The sequence below is a fragment of the Musca domestica genome, unplaced genomic scaffold (assembly GCF_030504385.1).
Source record: "Musca domestica strain aabys unplaced genomic scaffold, Musca_domestica.polishedcontigs.V.1.1 61, whole genome shotgun sequence".
Taxonomy (NCBI): domain Eukaryota; kingdom Metazoa; phylum Arthropoda; class Insecta; order Diptera; family Muscidae; genus Musca; species Musca domestica.
The window spans coordinates 3,024,550-3,042,320 of record NW_026712367.1 but is presented as its reverse complement, the minus strand read 5'-3'; the positions used below and the strand labels follow the sequence as shown (position 1 = coordinate 3,042,320).

Sequence of the window (17,771 nt, the reverse complement as noted above, 5' to 3'; positions counted from 1 at the left end):
ACATCCAGCTCGAAGGTATCATTTTCGAAAACTGTTAAACTTGACATCCCAGCTTTTTTTCTCATAAAAACTAATTATATAATTTTATCCGCTGTATTTTATCTGAAGAAAAAGCTTTTTTTCCAACTCAGAACAATTATTTTTAAATAATTTTCTTATTTTTGAATAGTTTTGTTCGTACTGTCATTTTAAAGTTTTTTTTTTCGAAAAAGTTTTTGTCAGCTAATAGCTGTTGTTAAGTCCTAGTAAGCCAAAAAAAATCTCTTAAATTCGACTTTTCCTATTTTTGGTGATTTTTCAAATTTCAGCGTTTTATTCACAGCGCAATGTTGTCATCATTCAATACGTGTTATCTTATGGGAAAGGCAACCACATAACACAGCATTAACAGGCACTCACACACACACATACATCCTATAAATAAAACAAATTTATACAAGAGACGCACGGAAGAGACTCCCCTGTGCACTGTTTTTGTATAATGCTCTGTAGTTGTTTTGCTGTTTTCCCCTTTGCGTACACGTCTCTCTTCTACACGTGTGATGTGCTCTGCTCCGACCACTCTACGTGTCTCTGTGTGTGTGTGTGTGTGTGTGTGTGAGTGTGTATTTGCTTGCGTGCATGCCTATCTGCCTTGTAGTATATCGCATGACTTTTCAGGGATTTTTTGAAAAACTCAATTTTTAGTAGAACATTTTCATCGTTGGCGAGAAGTTGTGAGCGCAAAATTTCAAACAAATAACATTTTGCTCCCAGAGTGAGATACAAATTTTGTGCCTCTGATGGTAATCATCGTCATCATTATCATCATCCACCTCCTCTTTAGCAACATCAAAAGAAGAATTTCAGAGTACAGAGTGTAGTAGTGGCTATGTGCATGTGTTGTGTGTGCGTTTTTTTTTCTGAAAAAGATAGATTGTCCGCTTTACGCTCATGAGAATAAAAATTTTGAACTGATTCTTGGGTTCTGTGTGCTCTGAGGTGCCTAAAAAATCTGATTATCAAAAAAGCGGGAAAAATCTCTAAAAACAACAAATAGAAGTAAAGAGAGAAGTGTCGTAGTACCTGACGGCTTCCAGTTGGAAGAAAAACAAAAAAGTGGCAATATTAACATGAAATAATACAAATTATGTGAACTGTACAAAGCCGCCCAGTTATGGTGTTAAAAAATATTTAATAAAAAATCCAAGAGAGTCCACTCAACAAAATTCCCTATAATTTTTTCCAAGAATTGAAAAACCAAAGTCCCCCATATTGTTAAATTTATTCAGTATAAAGAAACAACAGCGCGCCTTTACCAGTTTTTTTTTTATGTCAATACGTTTGTGTTTTTTTTTCTTTCACGGCAGTGCGCAATGCTTCTAGAAACTTGAACAATTTTGTTTTTTTTTTTCTTGATTGTATTTTGGCCACAAGTGTAAATATGCATGGTTGCCTGGTGTCGAGCTCCCCAACTCCCCCCAACAAACACACACACACACACCAGAGCATAGCACACAACACAATACTCTGAAATGTTTATGTTCTCCCTCTCTCTCTGTCACTCTCTTGCTCTTTCCCATTGCATGGTTGAGAGTATATATAAAAAAGTGCTTGTGTGGGCCCCCACCATATTTAGACAGTGAGTGAGCGAGAGAGAGAGAACGTTATTGCTGTCAATGGCATTTCCCCTCATTTTTGTGTGCTTCTTCTTGCTATCAAAAAAAGAAAAGAAAAAAATATTAATGATTATTTACAGTTTCAGTATCAGAAAAAATCGTAGACATTTATGTTGGTCTCGTTGCGGGACGGCTCGCAAAGTTGAATAGAAACTAAAAATATCTAAAAAAAAAGAAAAAATGTTTTCTTAAAAGAAAATTGTCAGTGAAAACAAAAACAACATAAAAGACAAAAAGAAGAAAAAAACAAAGTTTTATCATAAAGTGATTGCAGAAACAAAACAAAGATAAAAAGGACTTTTTTTCGTGAAACCGGTGCATGGTCTTTCCCACATCAGCAAAAGGCGGCCACAAGCACCACCACAACGCCCCGTGGCAAAAACCAAACTTGAAAGACAATCATCCGCGCTAAACAAACCAGTGCATAATTTTGTGTATTTCGGGTAATTTAAATTCACCGCCACCATTACCCACTATTACCACCCAATTCAGCAACAGCAACAGCCCTTGGAGGACGTTTGTGCTGTTGGTGAATCGGTGGACTCCATGATGGCTTTGCCCATGAATTCTCTATATTCCCTGACATGGGGTGACTATGGCACCTCATTAGTATCGGCCATCCAGCTGTTGCGTTGTCACGGCGATTTGGTCGATTGTACGCTGGCAGCGGGTGGACGCAGCTTTCCGGCCCATAAAATTGTTTTATGTGCTGCATCACCGTTTCTGCTGGATTTGTTAAAGGTAAGTGGCAACAAATTCGTTATTTGTTTAAGGTTTAGAAGAATACTTGTTATTTTGTTATTATTTTAGAATTGGAAGAGAATTTTCGATATGTGAAATATGAGGGTAAAGGGTTGTTGTCCGAACAAGTGTAATGTCCAGATTATAAAGTTTGATGAATATAAACAACACATTTTAGGAATGAAAGGAAGTCTGTCCTTCAGCTTTGAAGTTTTATAATCTTAAAAGTGGTCTCTTACAGGTCATTTTTCCAATATAAAACGTATTTTGCCATTTGAAGATAGGAGACCTGATTCTATAGCTTTTATGATTGAATTTGAAAGCCTATAAATAACCCCAATACCAGTATATCTCCAATTGGTTAATGTTCTTTCAAATTAATTCCATACTTGCACAATCCCTAATAGCATCTATGCGGTTAATCTAAACATCAGGAATTATACAATGGATTTTCTTCTTCATGGGAGTTTCCTGGTGAATTTCCATTTCCATAATTGGTAGAAGGTCTGTAAGTCATTCATATATAGAACAACTCATCACGATCTGTCATAGGTGGAAAGCTACAAGAAGGTCTACATTAAAACCCCTTCCAAATCCTATTCTTGAAAGGTTATCGTTGAATTTCCAAAAAATGTAGAATGACATTTGCATGTCATTCTGTACTGAACATCTCTTCACGATCTGTCTTAGCTTGAGGGTCACAAGAATATCTAGCTTAGAAGTCCTTCCGAAATTCATCCATAAGCAGTGGTCCATGAATCCTACTAAGCACAGAGTCCATGAATCCTACAGGACATTCTAATGTTTTTCTGAGTAATACTTCAATTTGTTCTCTTCAGAACAACTTTCACGATTCCCTGAAAATTAAACGGTCTGTAACAACTCTCTAAAGACTAGCTGATATACATATGTTTACTGATCTGACTTAAATGTACTCTTGATTCGTCTAATCTAATCTAACACCTGCAGAAATTATTTCTAATGTTTAATATTTATGCCTGTCATGGTTTGCTTCTTCAGGTTTTTTGGAGTATTCCTTTTAAATTATTGCAGATCCGTAGCTTTACATCTTGTCTTTTGGTATTCTAAAAACATATTCCGATTATTTTGGAGTTACACAACGACCTCCAAAGGCTTTCCTCTAAAAAAAAAAAATAAAAGAGATTTGTTTACATCTTGGCTAACGTGGTATTTAAACACGAATTACCATTTAAAATAGTTCCGCCCCTAACTAACCAGGTTCTGCTGCATCGAAACAAGGCCTACATAAGGTCGGCCAAGTGTAGACTACAGTTAACAACAATTTGACAAGAAACTTGGAGGTTTTAGCGTTATTGGGATTCGACTCTCTTTGACTTGCAAACTTAGGTGTAGATGGGCTTTACTGGTCGACATCATATAGGTAATTTTTCGAGTATTTATAAAATTTGATTAAAAGTCATTGATTCCAATACCTATTCTGTTTCAGAACCAACCCGTCTTTACACATTTCCATATTTTCTGAATGTCGAACACGACAAGGATCTGCCTTAAATACCTTCCATTAAATTTACAGCAAAAATATTAAATTTGTTGGACTTCCAAAAGCTTCCCCAAGTTAGGAACTTGTTCACTCATATTTGAAATAGTTGCCTCGGGGTTCTCAGCAGTGTCCGGCTAAAAGATATCATCCAGTAAAAATTGATTAAAATGTTAATTCATTTATTTACAAACTACTTACACCATTATGGACCGTGAGCTTGGATCATTTGGGACGATTGGTTTTTTCTATGAAAAATAAACTCTAAATGACAGAATGGAGGAGGCCTATATTTTGTACGTACGTGGAAGGGTACCTTCACTTAAAAATTACAACAGACTTCACCTGGAATTGAACATCAATACTTTATTTCCAGGACTTTACCTTCCACCACTACTTACCGCCTTGGGCAACGTTTCCAATAGTCTTATTTATGGTTTCCCATAAATCTTGGATTTAAATGTTTTTCAATCATCCATTTTGGCTCGATTCAGCTGCCGCATACTCGGCCCGTATAAAATTGGGTATTTGAGTCCGTTTTCCCATTATTTATTTCTTCAGGTTTCTAAGCATTATTGTCCGACTAAAACAAATTTGCCAGTAAAAATTGATTAAAAAGTTCTTAATTCATGTATTTTCAAACTACTTACATTATTATGGACCGTGGCCTTGGCACGATTTAGCCTTTTCTATGAAAAAATAAACTCTAAATGACAGAAAAATAACCTTTTTGAATGGAGGAGATGAGGTCCTGTATTTTGTACGTTCGTGGAATAAAGGTACCTTCAATTGGCAAGTGCAACAAACTTCACCTGGAATTAAACATCATTACATTATTTCCAGGACTTTACCTTCCACCACTACTTACCGCCTTGGGGTACGTTTCCAATAGTCTTATTTATGTCACGGAAATACCTGCAACTTTTATGCCTCGCCTCATAGTTGGTTTCCCATAAGTCTTGGATTTAAATGTTTTTCAATCACCCATTTTGGCCTCCATTCAGCTGCCACATACTCGGCCCGTATAAAATTGGGTAGTTGAGTTGGTTTTCCCATCATTTATTTATCAAAAATTTCATTTCCATGAAAGTTTTTCAACCACTCTTGCATTGATTCTAATTAGACTTGTGCCCTTTACAATAATAAAAAAGGCGCGCTTTTTCTGTTTGTAAACAGAGAGATGAGAGTTTCCCTATAGAGGAGAAGGAAGAGCCTTTGTTAGAGATATACCAACAACTACTACTACTCACATTCACGGAGAAGTAAAAGAACAAGGTACAATCTCTCCCTCCCTTTTCTCCTCTCCCTCTGTCTAATAATCATCATTTGCTGCTGGCATAGTTTGTCAGAGAACACATTGTTGTTATTGTTATGCTCTGAGAAGAAGAACCAACCAGCCAAACAAAAATAAATGTGGCAGAGAAATGTTTGCGGCCGCCGGCCGTAAATTCATTCAGTTTGTTGTAATTCATTAACAAAAATATTTAAATTAAATTCTCCAAAAGACAACAAAAACAACGCACTTTATTTTTTTTCACTCACATCTCGTTTGGCTTTACTCACAACAGCAACAACTCTAGACCGAAAAAATAGAAAAGAGGTGACGCGCGCCAAATTGGTCATCTGTCAAACAATTGTTTTTTTTTTTGCTTCTTTTGGAGACAAAAACTTGCTGTCTGCAATCTCTTCTCCCACACTCACAACATAGAGTGGCATGGTGGGGTTTTATTAGTAAAGCACCACCTTCTGGGGTGGGGGATTGCTGTTGGTGTTGTTGTTTCACATTGAGATGAGATGATGAGAAGAGCAAGCACACAGGTTACATTTATTTCATCATCATCTCCCCCGGTCCAATAAGAAAACTCTTGATTAGAGTATCCAGAGTGTAAGGTAATGGCTTTTTTTTTTGGCGCCATAAAGAGTTTTGACCGCCGCTCTATTATTTTATTTTTATTTAACTATCGACTCAATAGGCCTTTTGATGGGGAAACACTGTGTCTCAATCGTTGTTGTTGGTTGGTTGCTTGCTTGCTTGCATTGTGTCACGCAGAATAAGACCTGTTTTGTTTTGGTTGCTGCTGGTGCTTAAACTCTGCTCTGAGGGTAATTTTCGTCATTTTCTCCTCTACCAAGTAAGATTTTTAGAGATTTCTTTAAAAGATTTCAATTGTCAATTGAGGCAAATGAGGAAATGTCTCCCTGCACTGCAAGAATGAAACTTACATGGGCAAGCACAAACACACACACGTACACAAACATATTTTTGAGTTGGTGGCGACGGCAACACAAAAAGAGGCCGTTTAATTTCTTTTTGGACTCTGAGCTTGGTGTCTCTGGGTTTGTTTTCCGACTCAATAGAGATGGCGGGTGGTAGATGAGCGGGAGTTTCTACTTCCCTCACATTGAACATTATTTTTTTTTTCTAGAGAAAAAATAATGCAAAAATACTGACCTTAGTTAACCATCATTTGTTCTCGTTTGGTTAGTGGTTTGGCCAGAGACCGCCGATGAAATAGCAATCCCCATATTTTTTGTTGTTGTTGTGGGGAGAAGCCACCAAGAGTGTAACTGACAAACGAGAACATGATGGAAGAGCATCCATCCATTCATTCTGAAACCTATCTCTACTTTGTTTTCCTTTGAGTCGGAGACCAAAAAGGTCTCTGAGCCAAGGAGGCACTCTTGGTGCCACTCAACTAAAACTGAGGCCAAAATTCAAACTCTCAAAAATTTCAATACTCAATTGAAAAGAAAAACATAACAAAAATAAAAATTATATTTTCGAACAAAAAATTTTAACGCATTTTAAGAAAAAAATTAACAAATTTTTTTTACAAAAAAATACGAATTTTCGCAAAATTAAAAAAAAAAAAATAAAAATTATAAATAAAAAAAAATTTAAAATTTAAAAAAATAAATCTAAAACTGAGACCAAAATTCAAAATCTGAAAAATGTCAATACTCATGTGAAAGTATAAATAAAAATTATATTTTCCAATAAAAATTTAAACGCATTTTAAAAAAATAAATTACAATTTTTTTTTACAAAAAAAATTCGAATTTTTGAAAAATTAAAAAATAAAAATTAAAAAAAAAAATTAAAAATAAAAAAAAATTTAAAAAAATAAATCTAAAACTGAGACCAAAATTCAAAATCTGAAAAATGTCAATACTCATGTGAAAAAGTCATAACAAAAATAAAAATTATATTTTCCAATAAAAATGTTAACGCATTTTAAGGAAAAAATTACACATTTTTTTACAAAAAATACGAATTGAAAAAAAATAAAATTTTAAAAATTAAAATAAAATTAAATTCGAAAAATTAAAAAAAAAATAAAATTTGAAAAATTAAAAAAAAAATAAATTTTAAAAATTAAATCTAAAACTGAGACCAAAATTCAAAATCTCAAAAATGTCAATACTCAGGGGAAAGAAAAACATAACAAAAATAAAAATTATATTTTTCAATAAAAATGTTAACGCATTTTAAGGAAAAATTTACACATTTTTTTTACAAAAAATCTAAAACTGAGACCAAAATTCAAAATCTTAAAAATTTCAACACTCATGTGATAGAAAAGCATAACAAAAATAAAAATTATATTTCCATTAAAAACTTTAACGCATTTTAAGGGAAAATTACACATTTTTTTACAAAAAATACGAATTTATTAAAAAATGTAATAAATAAAATTTTAAAAATTAAAAAAAAAATAAAATTTTAAAAAATTAAAAAAAAAAAATAAAATTTTAAAAATTAAATTAAAAAAAAATTAAATTAAAAAAAATAAATTAAAAAAAAATTAAAAAAAATAAATTAAAAAAAAAACAATATTTGGAAAAAATCAGAAGGAATTGGTGTCAAAAGATTATTTACACACCACCCAATTGTAAAATAATGTCAATATTTGTTCTCAATTCCACAAAAATACTCATATCTTTTAATAAAAAAAATTGAATTAAATTTTATTAACCCCCACTAACCTTTTTAAACTTCGACATTTATTTAATGGACAAAAAGATCCAAGTTTTTTGAATATTTTATTTTCAAAATTTAAAAAGCTAGGTACAACGGAAAATATCTGATGGATAAATTTTTGAAAATTCTGAAATAGTTAATTTTTCGAAAAGGTTTTTGAAAGAATTTGGATTTTTGAATGCCTATTGTTCAACACCAAAATAAAATTTTCCATTTTTACACAAATCTTACAACAAAACTTCCAAATAATTGTATTTTTTTGTCCAAACTTCAATATTCCCTTTTTTTAAATTTTCCGTATTCTTTTTTTTTCTCTACACTGAAAAATTGTTTTATATATATAAAAAAAAACATTTTGTTGTTGTTTCCCACTTTCTATTCACATTTAATGTGGATTTTTTTTTCTTCGTTTCGTATATTACACGTACTCAGTCTCTATCGCCGATGAACATTTCCACCACTACTTGCTTCCTCCCTTCCTTCCTTCATCGACGAAGTCTTCGTTGATTTTGTTTTATTAACATTTAGTGCAAGAGAGAAAGAGTGAGTGAGCGGGGAGAGGTTGGAAATACATGACTTGATCTCATGACCAGCAACAAAAATGGCCTGTGTCAGAGCGAGAGAGTGCTTATATTAAATGAGTATCGACCACCACCTCCTTTACTCTTTGTTTTTCTGTTTTCAACAACCCAATTTTTTTTATATACCCAACATACATACTCCTCTCTGCCAGACGATTATATTTATTGCTCATGCTCTGTTGAAATTTTTCAAACAACAAAAACAATCAGCAAAAACCCACACGCTGTTGTCATCGTCGTTCACACACATACTCTGAGTATCACACAGACAAAACACTTACTCACACTCTCAGAGATATACCCCGTTTTCTGTGTGTGGGGCTCTGTGTGTTGTGCGTTTTTTATACTCTGTTGCTGGCTGTACTCTGGCTGTTATATGGACTTTGTTGCCAACTCATCGATTTTATTTGTTTGTGCCTGTTTGGTGTTGTTGTTGTACGCGCTCCTGATGCTCACCACACTACATAGGCCAGAACACAGTGGGTTCATTCATTGACAAAACTCTATTTTCTCTGAAAAAGTATTTTTATTTTGTCTATCGGGACATTTTCTCTGAGAAATTTGAAATTGGATTTTTTCTGGGTTTTCTTTTCTCAGGCTCTTGGCAATTTTATTTTTTTTTTTGGTTACAGAGAGATGAGAGATTAAAATTCTTACTTTTGTTTTGTTTTGGGAGTAGAACAGTTATGGAGATACCTATTTATTGTGAGATATTGTTTTCTTTTGTGGATAATGGTTTGTTTTGATTTCTTTTTTTTTTTTTTTTCGAAAAAAAAGAGCAGATTCTCTAATTGGATTTTTTTCAGTTTCAATGGGATTTTCCCGCCAATTTGTTGATTGGTTTGAGATTCGTTTTGGGAACATTTGATAGTTTTATTTTGATGGGATCAGAAGTATAAATTTTTATTTGGGTTGAAAATGAAATTGATATGTAATAAAAAATAACAATAATAATAATAATAAAAAATAGAAAATTATAATAAAAATATACAAATAAATGTTAACATAAAATAGGTATACAAAAATAATAGTAAAAAACAATATAATAATAAAAATAATAGAAAATAAAAATCAAATAAGGAAAACTAATAAAACATTAATTTTAAATTAAAAAATTGTAATAATAATAATAAATATAATTAAAAAATAAGCGTAAGCTAAAAATATTTATAATAAAAAATAATAAGCAAAAAATAAAAATAAGAAAATAATTATAATAAAAAATATAATTATTATAAAAAAAAATAAAAAAAGAAAATAATTATAATAAAATATATAATTATTAAAAAATTAATTAAAAAAAATAATAATTGTAAAAAATAATATATAATATTTTTAAAATCTTTGTAAAAAATGATGAAATAAAAATTTAAAAAAATAGATATAAAAAATGTTGTAACAATATAACAAAAAAAAAAAAAATACAAGTAATAAAAATAATAATAAACAAAAAAAAAAATAATAATAATCATAATAAAAAATAAATATGTCATAAAGTAATAATAAAAATAATCAAATAATAACAACTTATATAAAAATAATAAAAAAATGAAATATGCATAAATTAAAAAGCAAGAACATCCAGTGTTCTGTTTCGTGAACGACGAACTTGTTAGATCAAGAAAGTATCAAGATATTCTTGTCACTAGAACATATGGGAATTAAAGCATTTAAGAAGCAGCTAAGTTCGGATGGGCCGAACTTTTAATGCCATCCACCATTTTGAAGGAAATTGAAAAATTTCAAAAAAAAAAATCCGAAAACTCACTCAAATGAATACGAAGACGTGGACCTGCATACGAAAAATTGCCATAGGCTGTAGTACCCATTACGAACATCAAATACGAAATTTTAAATAATTCCGGTAAATAATGTTGCTAAATTCATCCAAAAACAGAGTATCGGGATGTTATGGGCAGTAATACCCATTACGAACTTCAAATACGAAATTTGAAACAATTCCGGTGAATTATATCGCTAAAATCGTCAAAATACCTAGACGATATCATGGACCTCCATACTATGTTTGGTGGGAGGGTATAAAAAGAAATTATGGCAGAGAAACTGTTGGCACGCCATAGAAATTAACATCCTTGCCCATCAGGCCATATGGAGTTAAGTGGAACCGTGGCCCGCTTCATATCTTCTTCACTATTGCCATAAAAGTAACTATTCTATGTACCATGTACAAAAATGTCCGACCCGGGTCGGGCCCCTGTGACTATGTTCCTTAAATATAGGTCTGAGTTGAACATTTTCTGTATTTTATTAGTATTGAGAGTCCGTAGGAACTGTTTTACAAATAGTGGATCAGAATTGAAAATTGTTGTCAAAAATTCTAAAAACTTTTTTGGTTAAAAGTTGGGGTCTCTGAGGCTTCTAGGTATAATTCAAATTTATTTGAGACCACCCCATTCTCGTGATATCCAAAATCTTTATTTCAAAAATCCAATCTATGATCCAAAACATTGCTACAATGAAAAAAAATTGAAACAACAGCTAAAATTCCGATTAAGACAGAAACATGGACTACAACAAACAGAAACAAAAAAATAGCAACAAAAAAAACTTGAAGCGTAAACCCATACATTTCTTAAGGCATGGCAACGCCGGAGATGGTGGTGGGGCAGGGAGGCAGGGAGGTGAGCTATAACTTTTAACCTTAATAATTCATGTGATAGAATGAGAGCTTTTTTCCATGCGCACAACAAACACAGCACAGCACACTCACACACACAACAATCAAAAAGAGATAGAGTGAGAGATAACGAGAGGCCAAAGAGTGAGACACAACTATATAACGGCGAAGGCCATTTGAAAGTATAAGTACGGGAGCCGCCAATACATACAACTGAGCATTTGAATGAATATATACATAAGCTCTTTTTTTCGGATGACGTTATACTCTGCAGTGTGGCAGTGTCGGCAATCGGCAGAGACTGTGTGCCGCTTGCTGCGACTCTATAAACGTCTCTTTCTTACTCAAATATTTCACACAGAAAAAAAGAGGGGAAATTGTTTCCATGGGATCTCTGGCTGCGATGTGATGTGAGCATGCGAGATATATAACCAAACGGCATTTTATGTACAAACTTGATCAGACTTGTGTGTCTCTGCAGCGTCCATGTGTACAAAACACCTACACACATAAACAGATATTTTTTGTGAAATAAAATGTAGTCATCCCACGATTTTAAGCTCCGCTAATTTTTTGAAAGCCAGTGTATGTGTGTGTGTCTTGTTTCTCATGACTATAGTCAGCGTTGGAAGTGTCGCTGGAAAAGAAACCAAGCACAGTGTTGTTTGTGCCTCACAATCAATCGCCAGCTTCAGACATAAATGTCTTTAAATGTTTCATCAACGCTTTGCGCAATATTTGCAAAATTTGTTAATTTCAATTTTTCTGAAAGTGGTGATGTAAAACGAAAGTATAAAATACACATTCATTTGATGATTACAGTCAGATATCATCGTCACTAGACCATATGGGAAATATTGTTTATTATAAAAGTTTAAGAATTTTTGGTAGGAAATCCAAAAGACAGAATATTGATGAAATTGGAAATTGGCCGTCATTAAAGTTCACAAAGCGAAATACTGGCATTTAAAACCCGGAAAGATCCCCTAGCCACATTATTAATACAATATAAATAAATTACCAGGCAACAGGGAAGTATGCCAAACAATTCAGGAAGACAAGGATAAATGGGGATTTCATATTAATGCAATTTTCTGTTTTATACTTTCTTCCTTTACACTTCTTTTTATACCCTCCACCATAGTATGGATGTCCGTCCGTCTGTCCGTCTGTGGAAATCACTCTAGCTTCCGAACGAAATGAAATAGGTTGATAAAATTTTACTCAAATGTGTACTATGTCTGCAGGACTTTTGGTATTGAAAATGGGTGATGTAGGTTCACGTCTTCATGTAGCCCCCAAAGAACGGTACCTCCCTATTTTCGGAATTTTGGTGATTTAAGCGACATTATTCACCGGAACTGTTTCAAATTTGGTATTTGATGTTCGTAACGGGTACTACAGCCTATGACCAAAATTTGTGTATGTAAGTCTACGTCTTCGTATAGCCCCCATATAACGGTACCTCCCGATATTCGGTATTTTCATGATTTTAGCGACATTTTTTACCGGAACTATTTCAAATTTGGTATTTGAAGTTTGTAACAGATACTACAGCATAAAACAGAAAATGGGTCATGTAGATATACGTCTTCGTATAGCCCCCTTCTAACGGTACCCCCCGATATTTGGTATTTTGATGATTTTAGCGACATTATTTACCGGAATTGTCTCAAAATTAATATTTAAAGTTCGTAATAGATGCTACGGCTTAACACAGAAAATGGACCGTGTAGGTCCACGTCTTCGTATAGCCCCCATATAACTGTACCTCCCGATATGCGGTATTTTGATGATTCTAGCGACATTTTTTACCGGAACTATTTCAAATTTGGTATTTGAAGTTCGTAACGGATACTACAGCCTATGACAGAAAATTGTCCTTGCAGGTCCACGTCTTCGTATAGCCCCCTTATAACGGCACCTCCCGATATGCGGTATTTTGATGATTCTAGCGACATTTTTTACCGGAACTATTTCAAATTTGGCATTTGGAGTTCGTAATGGACATTACAGCCTACGACAGAAAATTGTCCATGCAGGTCCACGTCTTCTTATAGCCCTCTTATAACGGCACCTAACGATATTCGGTATTTTGATGGTTTTAGCGACATTGTTCACTGGAATTGTTTCAAATTTGGTATTTGAAGTTAGCAATGGATACTACAGCCTATGACAGAAAATTGTCCTTGCAGGTCCACGTCTTCTTATAGCCCCCATATAACGGTACCTCCCGATATTCGGTATTTTGATGGTTTTAGCGACATTTTTCACTGGAATTGTTTCAAATTTTGTATTTGAAGTTAGTAATGGGTATTACAGCCTAATACAGAAAATTGTCCGTGCAGGTCCACGTCTTCTTATAGCCCCCTTCTAACGGTACCCCCCGATATTCGGTATTTCGATGATTCTAGCGACATTATTTACCAGAACTATTTCAAATTTGGTATTTGAAGTTCGTAAAGGATACTACAGCCTATGACAGAAAATTGTCCATGCAGGTCCACGTCTTCTTATGGCCCCCTTATAACGGCACCTCCCGATATTCGGTATTTTGATGATTTTAGCGACCGGAATTCACCGAAATTGTTTTGAATTTGGTATTTGAAGTTCGTAATGAATACTACAGCCTATGACAGAAAATTGTCCATGCAGGTCCACGTCTTCTTATACCCCCCTTATAACGGCACCTCCCGATATTCGGTATTTTGATGGTTTTAGCGACATTTTTCACTGGAACTGTTTCAAATTTCGTATTTGAAGTTAGTAATGGATATTACAGCCTAATACAGAAAATTGTCCGTGCATGCCCACGTCTTCGTATAGCCCCGATATAACGGCAATTTCCGATATTCCGTATTTTGACGATTTTAGCTTCATTATTAACGGCTTATGAAAAAAGTTGCCTATGTAGGTCCATGTCGTCGTATAGACCCCCATATATAAGGGCTACATTCGGTATTTTTATGATTTTAACAGAATTTTTAATGGATTTTATTTTTTTTTGAAAATTTCCAAATGTTGGAGGATATTCAAAGTTCAGCCCGGCGGAACTTACAGTTTCTTTACTTGTTTTTGGGTAAAAGACGTGGAAGTCTCTAATATGGTTAGTCCCCCCAACAGAATAAAAATCGGGTTTTCGTATTTCCATTGAAATTTAAATTTCATGGATATTTCATGGAACTGCTGCACCTCTTTTGTTTATCAACAAAAATTCGAAACAGAGACAAATGTAAACAGAGAAGAAGTTAAAATCTATAACCCTCCTCTCATATCTCGAAACAGAAAATAAATTGTAAACAGAGAATATTTTCCATTGATTACGACACGAGGTTGCGGATGGTGGAGATAATAATGCTGGCGTTCTGTGTTCAAATGAGGGCTGTGAGAATGACTAGAGACTACACTCTTTAATAGAGAATGCCAGAACCCAAAACAATGTCTGAATTATTACCACCACGACCAACCGACCGACCGGCAGGCAGCTGTTTGATGTTCTATCTTTAGGGAAAAATCATGTGCACAAAATTTAAATGTGTTTGAACTCTTTAAAACTCATTGAGGCAGCAGCAGCAGAGATGAGGTTAAGTGCTGCTGTCTGCATTGCGTCGTATGGTATGTTCTCTGTACACTCTTCTCACTATCCTCAACACCTCATTTCTGTTATATTTTTGCAGGAACAAAAAAAGAGTCATTTGCCACCACTCTATACTCTGATAACTGTTGGCAGTAATATTTGGTTTCCGTGGCATTATTTACGCAAGGAGAAACATGCTTAAGTATGCTCTGAACAAAAGTCGTATACTCCACATAAGAAAATGTGTCTCATGTCGTTTGAGCAAGAAATCTTTTCAATCTACGCCACTTTGAGGCCAATTCTCCGCCACACAACACATGTACATTACTCTTTCTCTACTCTCCTGGTGAAATTCCGTTATGTCTCAAAACTACATCAAGAAAAAACAAATCAACTTGTGTCCATAAACTTTCACTTCGCCTTCATTCATTCATTCATTCACAGCTGCTGCAACTGGCCGCCATGGCATTTGAACGATTTTTTTTTTTTATCTGGACAACAACTTTATTTTGTCTCCCGGCGGCCTGGCCTTTGCTGCTTAACATAAAGTGTCGTACAATAATAAATAAAGAGTAGATTAATTGTGAGTACGTGGCGGCGTACTGCTGCTCATAACCCAACTCTCACTCTGTCCGAGTGTTGCTTTCTTTGAGGTGGGTGCAGAGGTGGGACAAACAAGTTGTTTTGTTTTCTTTTCACTACCGGCTTGAATTTTTTTATGTAATTTTGATTTGAAAGCGTGCACTTTTGCCATGAAGTAGGAAGGAGCATTGATAATTTGTGTGGAATTTTTAAAAATAGAAAAAATGGAAGTCAAAAAAAGATATCCTTGTCACTAGAACATATGGGAAAAGAAAATTGAAAATAAAAACAAGTAAAAAATGTAAGTTCGGCTGGTCCAACTTTTGAATACCCTCCACCATGCACTTTTTGCCATGAATTACAAATGGTTTGATCCATCTAAGAAGAAAGGAGCATTGATAATTTGTGTGGAATTTTTAAAAATAGAAAAAATGGAAGTAAAATTGATATCCTTGTCACTAGAACATATGGGAAATGAATATTGAAAATAAAAACAAGTAAAAAATGTAAGTTCGGCTGGGCCAACTTTTGAATACCCTCCACCATTCGGAACGAATTTGGCAATTTTCAAAAAGAGAAAATCCCTTACAAATTCTGTTAAAATCTTAAAAATTTTCGAGTGTAGCCGTTATATTAGGGTCTATACGACGACGTGGACCTGCATAGGTAACTTTAGTCATAAGCCATTACAATATTAAAATTCGAAACTTGAAAACAAATTCGGTAAATAATGTCGCTAAAATCATCAAAATACCGAATATCGGGGGGTACGGTATATGGGGGCTATACGAAAACGTGGACCTGCATACAAAAATTTTTGTCATAGGCTGTAGAACCCATTACGAACTTTAAATACTCAATTTGCCACGATCCCGGTGAATAATGTCGCTAAAATCCTCAAAATACCGAAATCCCATAGGTACTGTTATATGAGAGCTATACAAAGACGTTGACCTGCACAGACAATTTTCTGCCTTAGGCTGTAGTATCCATTACGAACTTCAGATACCAAATTTGGAACATTGCCGGTGAATAATGTAGCCAAAATCACCAAAATACCGAAAATCGGCGGAGGGGGGCGTACCGTTATTTGGGGGCTATACGAGGACGTGGACCTGCATAGGCAATATTCTGTCTTAAGCTGTAGTACCTATACGGAACTTCAAATAGCGTAGCGTAGGAAAGTAGCGTTATAAGGGTGCTATACTAAAACGTAGACCTATAAGGCAATTCCCTTCCAGGGGGTAAAGTACTCAGAGGGAACTCCTTTTGTGGATTTTTAGACAATTTGGGGGGCACCATTGTATGTGGGCTATACGATATTGTGGACCTATATAGAAAATTCTCCTTCAGGGGAATTTGTAGAATTTCAGACAATGTCATTGAAAAATGTGACTAAAGGTGTCTCTCCTCTCTTTCCAATTCGCCCGTTATGGCTCCTCAATGCTTCTGTACATTAAGTCCGATTCCAAACTTGCCCTAAAGGCAAGGGTTGCTGACCCGGCTAGTTTAAGTATTTTTGACGATTGATCTCTCATTTTTAAAATGAATTCCTCTCGATGCTTCTGTATATTTAGTTCGATTTTAAATTTGACTGAGGCCTAGATTTGCTGGTCCCAACGAGTTTAGGTATTTTTGACGCTTTTTTTTTTGCTTCTGTATATTTAGTCCGATTTTTAACTTGGACTAAAGCCTTGGATTGCTGTTCCCGGCGAGTTTTGGCATTTTTATACCCTACACCACATAAAGGTAAGGGTATTATGTATTTGTGCATTTCTTTGTAACATGCAGAAGGAAGCGAGATAGACCCATAGTTACTTTTGAGGATCTTCATAGCATCACTTTCTGAGTCGATGTCGATGTATTCTTGTGGACAAAAAGATATAGTGTTGATAGAAATATTGAGATATACCAAGTCTGAATAGAGTCGTATGGTAATTTCGCGTTTTCGGAGCTTCGTGAATATTTAAAATGTTGAGCCTTTGTGGAGAAGGTACCTGAAGGACAGCGGAAGCTTATTTCGGATTTTACAATCGTTTTGGTTATTTAAAAAATTTGACCCTTTTTGTGGGGCAGGTACCAGAAGGTGTGGACCCATATAGCCCATCTTCACAGCAGATCTTGTGTTAGTAAAAATAATGGGATGTGTGAAATATAAAGAGGACCGGGTGCTTATTTCCCGTTTTGTGATCGTTTTGATTATTCAAAACTTTTAATCTTTGTGTGGGAGGTACCAGAAGGAATGGTCCGATCTCTACCATCTTTATAACAGATCTTGTGTTGACGAAAATATTGAGATGTACCAATTCTGAATGAAATAGCAGTTTAATTTCGTGATTTATGAGTTTCATTAATATTCAAAGTTTTGACCCTTTGTGGGGGAGATACCAGTAGGAATGGGCCGATATATTCCATCTTCACACCAGACCTTGCGTTAATAAAAATATTGTGATGTGTGTAATTTGAAAACAATCCGACACTTACATCAAATTT

The 17,771-nt window shown here is 34.3% G+C and overlaps 1 protein-coding gene across 6 annotated transcripts in view; it reads left to right on the top strand.

Annotated features, from left to right (window-relative positions):
• Nucleotides 1-658: 658 nt before the first annotated feature.
• LOC131805793 (transcription factor GAGA-like) overlaps nucleotides 659-17,771 on the top strand; it is a 45,669-nt gene continuing 28,556 nt past the window's right edge. For 2 of the 6 annotated variants that reach the window (XM_059129417.1, XM_059129422.1), the window contains exons 1-2: nucleotides 679-785; nucleotides 1,745-2,399. In XM_059129417.1, the coding sequence (XP_058985400.1) occupies nucleotides 2,205-2,399 (195 nt within the window). In that variant the 5' untranslated portion in view covers nucleotides 679-785; nucleotides 1,745-2,204. Of the gene's footprint in view, nucleotides 786-961; nucleotides 982-1,017; nucleotides 1,042-1,738; nucleotides 2,400-17,771 lie in introns of those variants that run through there. The other 4 variants (XM_059129418.1, XM_059129421.1, XM_059129420.1 and 1 more) reach the window with 4 other exon arrangements.